The sequence below is a fragment of the Diabrotica undecimpunctata genome, chromosome 3 (assembly GCF_040954645.1).
Source record: "Diabrotica undecimpunctata isolate CICGRU chromosome 3, icDiaUnde3, whole genome shotgun sequence".
Taxonomy (NCBI): domain Eukaryota; kingdom Metazoa; phylum Arthropoda; class Insecta; order Coleoptera; family Chrysomelidae; genus Diabrotica; species Diabrotica undecimpunctata.
This window is the reverse complement of record NC_092805.1, coordinates 40,359,547-40,374,934: the sequence shown is the minus strand read 5'-3', so window position 1 is coordinate 40,374,934 and position 15,388 is coordinate 40,359,547. Positions and strand designations below refer to the sequence as shown.

General features: G+C 33.5%; 1 protein-coding gene across 3 annotated transcripts in view; it reads right to left on the bottom strand.

Moving 5' to 3' along the window:
• The window catches only part of LOC140436722 (transcription factor Sp9-like), a 549,705-nt gene that overhangs the window by 95,868 nt on the left and 438,449 nt on the right, over positions 1-15,388 (bottom strand). The window contains exon 1 of one of the 3 annotated variants that reach the window (XM_072525775.1): positions 1,881-2,075. The exons of the other annotated variants lie outside the window; for them this stretch is intronic. Coding sequence (XP_072381876.1) covers positions 1,881-1,961 — 81 coding nt within the window. The 5' untranslated portion in view covers positions 1,962-2,075. Of the gene's footprint in view, positions 1-1,880; positions 2,076-15,388 lie in introns of those variants that run through there. 3 annotated transcript variants of the gene reach the window in all.

Genomic DNA, 15,388 nt, shown 5'->3' with positions numbered 1-15,388 from the left:
TATAAAATCATAAAGAAATAGTTTAATTCCAGAAAATAAAAAGTATATTTTGTGATTTAGGTACCCACTGCATTGCATATTATCTATGATAATAATAAAGAAGAATATTGGTACTACTTCTCTCATACTAGTGCTTGCGGTACTTGATTGGCCAAATGATTTATCAGTACCCATAAAAATCAGGTTATTATAAATATACTGTTGTACGGAGTTTAGTCGTGGACTCTTACAGACGCTACTTGCAAGAAAATTGAGACTTTCGAAATGTGGCTTTATCGTCGAACCTTGAAGATATCCGATACCGACCACGTTACTAACCAGGACGTTCTATTAAGAATGCAAAAAGGAAAAGAGTTGTTAATCACAATAAAAACAGCCAAAGTCGAATACCGTCCCATCATGAGGAACAGCAAAATATATGGGTTGCTGCGATTAATTAGGAAAAGGAAAACGAGGATAATGAAGGCGAAGGATTTCCTGGCTGAAAAATCTACGTTCGTTGTTCAACACAACAACCATAAATCTTTTCAGAGCCGCAGTTTGCAAATACAGATTGCCAACATCCAAAACGGATAGGCACTACGAGAAGAAGAATCGCCAAATACAGAGATCTTAAAATATTAATAAGGAGACAAGGGGAAATGGAAAGTACCAAAACGATACCTATTAGCTTTTCAGTTAAACCTCCTAGGATACCTCTCTGTCTAAAAACGTCTTACGACGTCCAGATTCTTTAGAAAATGTGTTGGAAGTATTCCAGCGCACCAGGTCATCTAGTGCTCGATTCTTTTGATAAGTAAATCTGTATAAAGAAATTATATATATGCCGCAAAGTGTTGTGCTTCTCCCGCTTTGTCCAAATCAATAATTAATGATTTGCATGCTGTTTTAAATTAGTTGATATCTGTTGAAACAACGCTAAACAATTCGATTAGTTAATAATAATATTATTCTTTTAAATTTTACAAACTCAATTTTTTTGTATAATTATTTGAACGCTGAACTAAGCTTTTTGTAACTTCGTACAATTCACGTTTAAAAAAACGAACATGTTCCGTACTTTCAGCTTGCAAGTCATATGAAATTTATTAAAAAATGTATGGGATGATATTGTTGGTTCCGACATATATTTTAAGTGAAATATAATTGATATTGGAAGTCGTTATGATCATCCATATATTGGTAGAACTTTCTGCATCGATAATAAAAAATGCAAGCGAATAATTTTATTTAAATTTGTTATTTCATAGTTCTTACTGTGACTATCCACTAAGTTACGGTTTTATTGGAATTGTAATCACTCTTCAAACCATCTTTGTTACTGTGAGTTTACTTTGTTAAATCAATGCCCAAAAAAAAATTGATATGTTGTAAATACTGTTTTCTTACAAATGATTAAGTTATCCTAATTAAGAAAAATCTAAGCATAATAATAGTGACTTGGTTGAACTCGGCTATGTTGTGCTACGAATACCACTATCCTTTTCTGTTTTATAAACTTTTACACTCTGTGAAAAGACAGTTCAACCGTCATACAGACACTAATAACAAAGTAAAAATTCTTCGAGAAGCGAATCCTATCGACGGATTTCGGATTCATTGAATATTTAACCCTATAAGTATAGTGTAGAAAATCTGGAGTAGAAATCTTGAATAATCGTAGATATAACACCGCACAACCTAATTTTAAGCAGCTGTAACTACATATAAAATATGGACCATCATCGATATCACAAAAGAACTGTCAAGAGTAGTTGTTTAATATCATTTATCTATCTCTATTTATTGGATATTTCACAACGTTAAGTTTTACCAGCATATAGGTACATATATTTAGTTTGATTTCAACAAAACTTATACACATTATATAAAGTACTTACAGCTGTTTTAACATTCATGGTCATGGCGGGTATCTGCGCACCGTACAGCTGTCCCGCCGTGGGAGTCATATCAGTAAGCATCTTCGTCGATAAAAGTCACTTCTAATCGGACAACATCAACGATAACCCGGAATCACGACAAACAATCTCACAAAACCACTGACAAAAATGTTATTTTGAACTGCTATTGTTGAATTCACATTGCTCACTGTTTCTGTTTAGGAGGAACAGTAGAAAATCACCGGTTCCCCTTCTGGTGAATGCCGCCGGGGCGGGGCTAGAACTTGACAACCAATGGGACGGGCTGCCATTCATTACTCGCACCGCCCATGTTTTTTATCACGGACGTCCCACTGCGCAGGTTGCTTTGAAAGCGACTAGGAAATTATAGAGTGGTAGATCCAGAGAATATGTGGAATCTATTATTTTGTAAACAAGCGTTTTATTAGAAGAGTACTTGTTGGGTACTCTATTGGATACGGTCAGTGACGTAGTGACATTAATTTTGATAATTTTATCTAAACCAGTTAAGAATTCAATATACAGAGGGTATGAAAGTAGATATTTATTAGGAGAAACTGGCTGAAAATAAAATACCTTTCATAAAACTGTGAATATTTGTTTATGGACATTTTTTAAAGTTTTATTGAATATGAAGTTTTCTATTTAAAGACAAGTTATGTATTTTATACCAAAAATAACTAAAATAATTTCAAAATTGTGCAGTCTAAAATAACATATATTGTTTCTACAAAAAATGTTTCGCCACTGAAGATTCTAAAATTATCTGGATTTTTCAATCTAAAGACCAAAATCTAATTCCAGCCAGCCCTATTTTATAGTACATTTGAAAATGATTGATAGCACAAATTTTATAGCAAAGGTCTAAATATCTACTGGGTTAGTCAATGTAGAAAAAACGTAATAATTGATAACTTCTTATATAAATTATCGGACGTGTACGAACTCATCGCTTTATAGCCCCCCATAAAATTATTAGACCCTCCGAGATATAGTAAACTGATCCGGCATCCATTGGAGATAGGTAAAATCATCACCGCAGATAGGTAAACTCATCACCAGCATGTAGTTCTCTACCATATAATTGGCCATTTTGATAAATGAAGACAATTTAGGGATATCCGAATGAAATCGTTAACAAAAGAATCACCGACTCGTTCTGGGTCCAAAAATGGCAAGCCAAATATGTGGTACAGCCACTTGCCGTTGGAATCTTCCCTCTTGCAAGTGGTTACCAAACCAAGTTTTTGGATTTTGAAATTTCAAAATCAGCCACAAGTCTTGATGGACTTAAAACGACACCAACTTCTTCGGAGCAACGAATTAATTGAGTAAACACCGTGACGTAGGTTTCTATACGTTTGTCGGGAAGAGTACAGAATATAAGGGACACGTAATGCCCATTTAATGAGCTATGGATGGTAAATCATTGCAAGAAAAATTTTGGATCATATTGAAATGTAGGTACCATTCATGTAATATGTCTCTGCTTTCGCCAAGTAACGTAAATTCTCAAGAATACCAAAAATAATAATAGAGAAATGTAGAGTATTTCTTAACAAATTTTAAACAACAATATTGATATAACTAAATTTGTGTTTAGAAACTTCTAAATATGCAGGATGTTTCACTCTACCACCGTTCACGAAACACGGAAATTGTGTCAAGTAAGAAAAATAGCGAAGTTTTTTCTCGAATTAAGTGATCTATCATCAAAAATTATTTTCGGGTATACAAGATAATGCATGTGGCATGGTTTATTAGGTTGTTTTCAATAGAATACCATCTTCAATATTACACCGATTTCCACTTATTATTACCGTACTTTTCCCAAATGGATAATGCATAAGTAACATACATATTTTATATACATACTTTGGTTTGTATCTAACAGTTTTGTAAATATTAACTTTCATATTCTTATTACAATTAAAATCCAGAAAATTTAACCAACAATTAAACTTAATTAATTAAATGTTGTCTGATGTAAAACTGTCATAATAAAAAAAACCAAAAACTTTTGAGTCACATTCATAGGTGAAAAGTCAACGTAATATCTGGTATACTTTTCGAGATATTCAATATTTTAGAATGATCTACCTAAAATCTAAAACTGTGACAATGTAACTTTAACAATTTAATCAGAAATCTAAAAATGTAATATCAGAAAGGATAATCTACTTAAAGCAACAAAGTAATATTATGCCTTGTGTACAAGAAACATTTTGTACAGTTGACTTAAAGAACTTAATTAAGCTGATTTTTTTCTGTTTTATCAGAATAATCTGATGATGATCAGAATGATCTGAATAATAATGAAACAACTAAAGAAAACGGTATAAAATCTACTCACCAGTTGTATGACATTTAGCCTTACACCATTTCGTCGCATAAGTCCACAAAAAGCAATTCGATTTTAGAGTTTTTCGCAATTGAAATTTGAAATTATTGATAACTATTATTTTTCGCCTGCGTTGGCTCAAAATGTAATCAATGAGCGGTTCACTATCCATGTTAAAGGAACAAGTTCAAATGAAGAGAAATTTTTCATTTGACATAGTTTTAGGTATCTATCAATTTTGTGGAATTCCCAAATAAAAACCAATGAATTGTATTTGCATTTAATAGAGTATTGCCCAAAATAAACAGTACTGAAACTGAAACATAGATCTCTCTTTGTGCGCGCTGTCATATTCAAATTTACTAGTATAGATCTGTCAAGTAATCCTTAAACAATTAATTATTAAGGCCTAATTGTTAAAAATGGTATTAAGTACAGAGGAGAAAGTGTTTCTTGTGGAGCATTATCGCTCATACGGAATCGGCCGACGTAATAGTGCAAGTCTGCAATACGTGTGTGATCAATTCACACAACGCAACGGTTTAATAAACGTTCTCCAAGTACCTAATGCTGTAATTTTGAAGGTTGTTGAAAAGTTTAGAAATACGGGTAATAATGTATTGTGCCAACGAAAAGGAAACTGGGGGCGTCCCAGGACAGTTAACAGCAACGATAACCATGAACGTGTTTTTGAGCGAATCTTGGAAAATCCGAAAGCCAGCCAGACAAGAACAGCGTTGCATCTTGGCTTAAAACGAACTTCCTTGCAAATAATCCTGAAGGAGCTGGTTGCATGTTCGTATATGATTCAGGTACATTAACAATTACATCACAGTAGAGTGGAATATTGTGCCAGAATTTATTCATTACAGTATGAAAATTCTGAATTTTTGAAAAATGTATGGTTTTCAGACGAAGCACATTTTCATTTGTTAGGCCATGTAAATCGTCGCACAAATCGATTTCTGGGCTTTGCCAGTTCAGATGAAGTTCAAGAAGTTCCTTTACATACCGCAAAAGTGAGTGTCTGGTGTGCAGTTTCGGGACACGGAATCATTGGTCCATACTTTATCGAAGACAATGGTAGGCAAGTCACACTTAATCAACAGAGGTACATACAAATTTTAACACGCTTTATCCCTGATCTACGTTAATTTTGTCGTGCACGTAATTTGGCATTTCGAGACCAATTTTTCCAGCACGATGGGGCAACTTTGCCATACTGCTGTCGCAGTTTGTCAATTTCTTCAGGGCCGTTTTCCAAACAAATTCATTTCACGATTTACTGACTTCCCTTATCCTGCACATTCTCCAGACTTAACATCTCTAGACGCATACATTTGAGGCATTGCTAAAACTGCCGTTTTTAAACGGGCACCACAAACCATCAATGAGTTAAATGATGCCGTTAGAGCCTTCTTCGCGGACTTGAGATAACCTTTATTCCATAACATTACGAGAAATCTGGAATATCGGTATAAAGTATGTCTTGAGAGGGGAGGAGCTTTTTAGAACATGTTATTAAAGGGTCGATAATATGTATTTTTTAAAACAATAAAATAATTACAAGTTCAGTACTGTTTATTTTGGGCTATACTGTACATCTATTTTAAATTTATTCTGTCCAAATTACCCAATCTTAGCGGTTTGCAAAGGGTTTATGGTCTGTACCTGCCACAGGGTGCAGGTAGGCCAGTGTTGAGTTTACCAATCTCTCGGGGTCTATTTTAAATCCATACTTTTATGGCGGTGATGAGTATGTACTATGTAGGAGGGTATTTATGCTAATTGGTTATGAGTTTACGTGTACCCGAATTTTCACTCGACATTAATATGACCATGACAAACCTCAAATAAAATACATCATAAAATGCAAATGAGCAAAGCCTAAGAGATTACGCAATAAATAAACGCCTTAGTGACGGAGAACATAAAATTACTTTAACATAAAAAAACTAAAATGTTAATAATATGTACCTACCGACATTTATTTTTATAAAAATACTAAATATTGGTTTAGGATATTTCCTTACAATTTAATACTAAATATATTTCGAGTACTAGCATCATATAACCATATAATTAGTAATTATCATCATTAACCTGTATGCGTCCACTGCTGGACGTGGGTCTCCCTAAGCTCTTTCCATCTGTATCTGTCTGATGCGGCTTGGGTCCAGTTATTGCTAACACGCTTCAGGTCGTCAATCTACACTCAACAATACGGTTTTGTACATCAGTTGCCTGATAATCTGGCGACGTGTTCAGCCCAATTCAATTTTTGCCAACGCGATTTTTTCGAAAATAATGAGTATTATAAATATATGATTTAGAATTATAATCATATAAATATATGATTTATAAATTCTTAGAAAGATTTTTGCGGCCGTAAATGAAAATGGGCTATGGCGTCGAAGATACAACTTTGAACTATATCAGTTATACACCGATCCAGATATTGTGAAATTCGTTAAAGTGCAGAGACTTAGATGGGCTGGACACATTGCTAGGATGTCAGATCACGAATAAACGAAGAGATTAACATTTTCAAAACCAGAGGGCACAAGAAGCAGAGGACGACCACGAATGAGATGGATTGATGATATGCAAGAAGACCTACAGATTCTAGGGGTTAGAAGATGGAGGGAAGTTGCCAGGAATCGACAGGAGTGGCGACTTCTTTGTGAGCAGGCCAAGATCCACAACGGATTGTCGAGCCACTTATGATGATGATGATAAATATATGATTACATATCTAAATACATAATCATCAATTTCTTCATTTCCCACAGAAATAATAATTGGTTCTATTGTTTCCTCTATTAAAATATCGAGTTTCCAGAATATTTCTAACTCTGCTAAGACATGTCTTATAGATTTTTGCCAATTGTCAGATGAAACTTTTGATATGGAGTCAAATAATAGTTGACGAACATCTTAAAGTTAAAATTTTGTATTATTTCTCGCGACATATCCCATAATTTAAGCCAGGAGCGAATATCCGGTGGGTGAAAATAGGTAAATTCCCCCTATTTATGTGTCTTTTTTATAGTTTGGGTTTATCTTTTTATGTCTTTTGGTTGATGTTTCATTGGAAGCCCCTACCCCCAGTTGGAAGTTTCGCTAAAAAGGCAAATGTCTAGATCCTCCACTGATTTGAGCTCAGATTAGTTCTATGTGGTTAACTTCACAGTGATAAGGTGGTAATCGCAACACTTTGGCTCCACGTTCTTTTGCTATTTTATCTACAATACATTTTTGGTGAATATCATTTGCATAGCTGCAATAACTCTTTATTGAGTAAATCTTCTGCTAGCACTTTCTCAATTTAGTGTTAGGTAACAATTCCTTTAATAATCTTGAATGTTAACTGGCATTCTCTATTACTATTACAAAATTTGTCGGTAATAAATCTATCACCTGACTGAAATTTTCCTCAAAAACATCATAGGTCATTTCTTTATGGTAGTCGTTCGTAGAATTAGAAAGACAATCCAGCACGCCTCCATTAACAAATCCTTTATCTCTTTTAATATGAGCCAATCCAAGAGTTCTTGCTTTCTCCATTTAGTGTTAGGTAACGATTCCTTTAATCATCTTGAATGGTAACTGGCATTCTCCATTACTATTACAGAATTGGTGGGTAATAAATCTATCGTTTGACTTGATATATTCTTGAAATATTCGATTTGAAATATTTCTCAAAAACATCAGCAGTCATTTCTTAATGGTAGTCGTTTGTAGAATTTGAAAGAAAATCCAGCAAGCCTCAAGCAATTTTTAAGCCCATAGACAAAGCTTCTATAAATGTCTGACGAGCATTTGTAACCAGTTTATCCATGTTCCATTCCAGAATGGACAAATGCAGTAATTATACCTATATACAAGCAAGGAAACACAAGAGACTGTAGGAACTATAGAGGCATATCACTACTATGTGTAGCAGCAAAAGTATACGAAACCATAATAGAAAGGAAAATTAGAAAAGAAATAGAACATAAATTAGAGGATGTACAAAGTGGATTCAGAAAAGGACACAACACACAAGACCATATATTCACCATGCAACAAGTAATAGAAAAAGCCTTAAAGAAAAATAAAGAAATACACCTGAGCTTTATAGACATGGAAAAAGCATTCGACTCAGTCAAAAGAAAAGATATATGGGAAAGCCTAAAGAAGAAACAAGTAAGTGAAGAACTGATAGAAGCAACAAAGAGTATATACATGAAAACAACAAATACAGTAAGAATGTTAAATATACAGTCAGAACCATTTGAAACAACCCAAGGAGTTAGACAAGGGGGAAGTCTCAGCCCAGTACTATTCATAAATGTAATAGATGAGATAGTGAAAGAGTGTAAGAAAACATTCAAGAAATACTGCATCGGTTGGAACAGAATGCAAATGATAAATGCTGAGATGTGTATATTTGCAGACGACATAGTATTAATTGCGGAAACTGCAGAAAAACTGAAATACAACTTAGAGAAATGGAACCTAGAAGCAAGCAAATACAACTTAAACGTAAACAAAGAGAAGACTCAAATAATGAAAATATCAAGGAAACAAGGGACGGAAGATCAAATAGAAGTAATGATAGACCAACAAAAAATAATACAGACAAATTCATACAAATACTTAGGAACAGTAATCAACAACAAAGGAGACATCGAGGATGATCTTAACAACAGAATGGAAAACACAGGAAAACAACATAGATATCAACAAAGACCAAGATGACAATATACAAAACAATATATAGACCTACAGTGACATATGGAGCAGAAAATTGGATATTAAACAAAAGACATCAGAGCAGAATTCAGGCAGCAGAGATGAAATACCTCAGAAGAACGATAGGAGTAAAAAGAACTGATAGAATCAGAAATGAAGAAATAAGAGAAAGACTCAAAATCAAACCGATACTCGAGTCAATCCAAGAGAAAAAATTGGCATGGTTCGGACATCTAACCCGGATGGACAATAATAGACAAGTAAAAAGAGTGTGGGACGCCAAACCAATAGGGAAGAACAGAAGAGGAAGACCCATTAAAGAATGGAACAGTGACATCTCGCAGATATTGCAGAGTAAGGGTAAGACTTGGCAGGAAGCAACACAGATGGCATCCAATAGGAAGGAATGGAGAAAGTTTGTTAAGAGCTAGGACACCTCAGAAGACTGTCAAATATTGTAATTTAATGAATTGAATTTTAAACAGCCCAACACCGAAAGGTACAAATGGGTCTACTGATTAAGTAAAGTTATCCATGTTCCATCTACACAAAAAATATTTTTGCCTTCTCTCCTTAATTTTCGAATTTCCCTCAAATATTGTCTGCTCCAACAAATATTTTCTTCTTTCTCTATGAGCGCAGATTTTCTATTGTTATTCTCATAAACTAATTATAATTCACGTAAAGTTTTCCACAAATTATCTCTTTTAATGTTTATCAAAGATTCGTCTGCATTAATGTCTACTAACAAAAAGTTTACCCAAAGTAGGAATCTTTTTTCGTAAATGAAATGAATGAACTTTTCATCGAATCGATTGTTTTTATGTGAATGGGTTTTTCCCTGTTGACGTTTTAGATGCTTGTGTAATACTTCCACTCTTTCGTTTCTTTAACAGTCTATATAGTTGCTTCTCCAACTGCGGTCATATCTGAACACTTAGAAACTATACTCCGAACAGTATTTGTAAAATGTTCATGTACAAGAGCATCATGTACATTTAACACTAAAGTTTTCATTGGCACGGTTAAATGACATTTTAAATTCACAGGAGTAAAATTAGACATTTGTGACTTTTTACTATACAAGTTCACTTATTAATATCGCTTTTTATTGTCGAGCTAACAGTTCTGCGTGATATAATCATAGGGCTTTACAAACATAACCTGTAAATCTTAACTAAAATGATTCACAATCTGCAAAATACGTTCTGCCGCTTGGAAATTTGAATCCTATTTAAGTAAGTTGAGGGCTTTAAAAAGACCATCTCCTTTTTGGAAATTGTAAATATTTTGTACCTGTAGAGATTACGTACTTATATCATTTGTTGATTAAAATGACTACAAAATTAAAGACAAGAATTGAAATAAATTGGTATGTTTAGCAATTTTAGGTAAAACCCAAACATTTTCAGAGCAATGCTGAATATTTTATTTTAGAAAATTTCCGTCACTATAATTGTTATATTGGGTTTTATCATCTCACGTGCAATAAAGTTTGTGCTATCAATCATTCTCAAATGTATTATAATTATATTAAATAAATCTGTGAGTTACCTATTTTTTATTTAAACTAACGCAAAAACAAACTGTCAAACAGTAAGTAAGTAAGTAAAGCAAGTTTGAAAAGTGTGTAGGTTTCCGATTATATAATAACTTCTACTATTTCATGCTTAATATATTCAAAAAATATATGTTCACAACGAACCAAGCTTTTCTTAAAAATTGTATTCCTTTTTTATCTTATATCTTTAATGCTGCTTATGTCATCGTTTTGCACTGCTGTAATTGCTTCCCTCCTACTCTCCTCGCTTGAAATTTGTCGATTTTTTAGTACAATTTCCAACTATAATATTCGAAAATATAATAAATGTAGTTCATCATCATTATCATTTTGGCTTTACAACCCTGTGTGGGTCCTAGCCTCTCCAAGAATTTTTTTCCAGTCGTCCTTATCCATCGCCTTCCTCCGCCAAGCACGTATTTCCATATTTCTCATATCTTGATCTATGTTATTTAGGAATCTTGTTCTGGGTCTTCCTCTTCTTCTTTGACCAATAGGTCTATCAAGGAGCGTTTTTCTAGCTGGGTCGGTTTGCTCCATCCGCATTACATGGCCTACCCACCTCAGACGTCCTATCTTAATGTGTTTTACGATATCTGGTTCCTGGTATATTCTATAGAGTTCGAAGTTGTATCGTCTTCTCCAGACACCATTTTCATTTACCGCTCCATAGATTCGCCTTAGTATTTTTCTTTCGAAACATCCAACATGTTTTCATTGCTTTTTGTTAAAGTCCAGGTTTCTGAACTATATGTTAGGACTGGGTGTATTATTGTTTTGTAGAGTTTTACTTTTGTATTTCTTGATATAACTGTAGATTTAGAAAGGAAATTAAGCCCAAAATAGCATTTATTAGCCGTGCAAATTCTGCGGTTTATCTCTGCGGTAGTGTCATTTTCAGTATTGACGAGCGTTCCCAGGTATACAAATTTGTTAACTGCTTCGATGACGTCGTTTTCTATAACAAGTGACCGTAGTATTTGTGGTTGCGTACCTATTTTCATGTATTTTGTTTTATTGGTGTTATAAATGTAGTTCTGTTAGCCTAAAATATCGCAAGCATGCCTATTTTATCCAATATTATGTATGCCATTTTACTCAGAAAATGTTTGTAAGTAATGAACCAAATATTTGAGCATTCCATAGAGAAGAATCTTAATTATTGTAGATTGTAGATTTCTAATTTAAATGCCAAAGGTTGGCAATTAGGGCCAAGATAGAAATAGCAAGAAATGCGTTTTTAAAAATGAAAAGAATTCTCTGCAATAAAGACCTAAGACTAGAATTAAGAGTAAGAGCTCTGACATGCAACGTGTTTTCGATACTACAATACTTATGGACTTAATATGGACACTGAACCAAGAATACATAAATAAGTTACAGACATTTAAAATGTGGTGTTACAAAAGGATGGTTATATTTAATAGCATGGACACAGAAGAAAATAAACACGGAACAGAGCAGCGGTAGTACGAGTAAAGATAGTGATGATAATGATGATATCCAACCTCCGATTAGGAGACGACACTTAAAGAAGAAGAAGGTTGGCCATTCAGCCATTTCACATCATTCGACGAATAGAAATGGTTGTATATCTTCTTCAGCTGCAGACTAGTGCAGACGCAAAATGACTACATTTCAAAATTTAGATCAACAACAAAATAGTATCAACAAAAATACCTTACTTGAACTAACAGTTTTGGGAATTTCTTTTTCCAAATCCAAACCTCGGTTTCCTTTCCTACCACCAAAATCTCTTCCTTGACCAATCACAACGCTCCAAGAAAAGACATATCTTGGACTCTCCTTCCTTTGGCCAATCCTGTTTTTCTGTTTCCCCATTTAGTGCTATTAGACCAAGAAAATATCTACCATTGACACATATTCTTGTTGACACAAAATCTACGTCATCCTAGACCATTTGGAACAACCAAAATTAAAATCTATTGTATTCGGCTACCTAGAAACAATTTATCCAACTTTCCTATTCTAAACAACAATTTATACAAATATATCTTAGTAGTACTCTAATCTTTCGTACCTAGTTATCCACAGTTACAACCGCTTACAAATAAATTATAATATTAGGAAAATCTCGAAAATGCATTTTTATTTTCAATGTTCATTGTTTCGTAAAATTCTTATACCTCCATTTGTTCTTTCAAACCTATTGAGGATTAACAGTTCTTAAAATCACTTTAAATACTATAATGCACTTTTCACTGAAGTACAATCTTAATTTTGATACAGATGCCTTCATATTTAATTTCTAAACGATTTTTCTAAATTTATAAATCGAAAGTCATAACAGTACATATTACTAAGCTATGTTGGTAAAGAAGATATTGGAAATAGAGGAAAGGAAGATGTTAGAAAAAGCAACTTGTCGGAATAAAAACTTAAAATTCAAAGAGGGTAAACATTTATGGCATATAAGTAGGTACACGGTAAAAAGGGAAATATAAAAAAGAATGAAAAATAATCTATCAATATTATTAATAAGGTTGAGAGATAATCATAGTGAAATATAAAATATTATTAAAAACGCTCATATTGAGCTACCTGTTGACCTACACTGTATAATAAAAGTATTTTGATTGTTCCATTACGTACGTCACTGATTTCACTGAGATAAATCGGTAAATACTTAATGGTAAAACCGATGATGTTTCAGAAGCATGTACACACCATCATAATATCGCCGATGTTACATTATTGGTGATGATACGTAGTTTTTGTGCTAGACAGTTTGTAGTTCACTTTCATTATAAAACAAGTACTTACGGAATTCCTAGACATAATTTATAGTTCATTCACACACTTTTCAGTTTTTTCATTCGTGACATGACTAATGATATTTTAAATCTTCGCTTACACCATTTTTATACGGTAATAAGTAGTCTTAAAAATAAAATGAATGGTATAATGTCATAAGTGTACCTTGGCACTTAATACATAAGAATTAGTGAATTAGGTAAGTAAATATATAAAATATAAACTTAATTAAGTAATTAATGATACAGTTTCATTATATGGTACCTACTTACTTTTTAAATGATGTACAAATAGTATTGTATAATGCAACAATGAATAAACTGAAAAAACATGAAACAAAAACGTTATACCTAAATGTTAAGAAAATCTAACTTAAGATCAGGACTTAAATTAACTTAATTTGAATATCTTTGCTAATAATAAATCATTTTTAATAATCTTCCCTTTCACTCTCTTACTTTTTCTTAGCCGTCGAGAATCCAGAATCAGACGTAGGCCTCTTTCACGACTTGTTTCTATTCTTTGTTCCCTCATCCGATTTACTCCTGCAGAAAAAAGTCACTGTACCATCGTCAGAATCACTTGTTTTCGTAGAGCTGTTAGAATAGCTGAAGGTTATGAGCGATTCAAATGAAGTAATCTTGAAGCAGTCGCTGATTATTCCTATTTCACAGGGCACACCTCATGAAAGGTGAACAATCGCTGGAAAGATGCATACCATACATACAGAAAGTGAGTTTACAATGAACTAGGAATGATACGCTTATAAATCCATCTTTAAAAATGCAGTAAGTCAGATCCTACGAACGGAAGAGTGGTCTAAAAGCACTGGTTAGTTCAACGCTGAATATAAGCAAGCCACAAGAAAGAGGAAGTGTGGATACAGGCTTATGTACAAAGGAAACAACGAGCAACCGTGGATTCTTATAAAGATCCTAGAAGAGATGAGAAAAATCTTTGTCTGAGAAATAAAAGAAAACAACTTCTTCTTTTTGTGTAGACATGTTTCTGTCCGTTTTTCAATGTACCTCCAACAAGAAAACAACTTACTAGAATCTATAACAACGATAACATTATCACGTTACATTGGGTGTTTCCTTAATCCTTACGAAACGGAGGAACATCCGTTTTGTAGTTGAAGTATCCGCATTGAATTGATAATGGTACCGCTATGGATATGCAATTAAACTTTAACAAGTGTGTAACAAATTTATGAGTACTAACAACAATTTACGAATATCCTTAAAAATAAAATTGATTGTTCGATTTATTATTATATCAGTAATCTGAATTTTAACTAAAGCGAAAGCAAACTAAATTTAAACTACTAGACAAAAAGAAAAACAGATCTCAATAGGAATTACTGTCAAAAACAGGGACGATAAGTAATCAAGCGTGAGGTAAATAAATAATGTGTTGTTTATTGATTTGGAGTATGTTTAATAAATACTAATCAGTATTGTTATTAAAATCAGTTAGTTTTTTACCCTCTCTGGTAGCCTTCTATTATACACCGCTCATATTTAAACCCATGGGCTCATTGCAAATCTTCCATTTATTCACGATAATCATTTCACAATTTTCGAACTTTTACCAGCTTGTACAGGTCTACCGGATGGATACCATATATTTGTGGAGTCTTTAGGTAGTTTCCAAATGTTTTCCACCTAAAATCTGGTATATTGAAGTCACGAAAACTATGGTTGGCTGTTTCAGGTTCCATGCCACAAAGCTTGCGGCTTAAGTTTCCATAAAACAGCCTCATTGTGTGTAGGTGTCCCTTCACTAGGTCACATCCGGTAAGGAAGTTTGTCATCATTATGAGCTGATTCCTTCTTGTTTTTCAAAGTAATTCAGCCTTATTACTACATGTACGTCTAATATATATTTTTCCATATAATTGAGTAGGTCTACCAATAAGCATTGCCACAACAGTGTTTTTTGGGCATACCTGTGAAATACTCTTAGGCTCCACCAGTATACCGAGTTCGTAGATTAAAATCAGTTTCACATACATCGGGGGGAGCATTATCCAAAAACTGGAATTTTCGTCATTATCATCATCATTGTTGC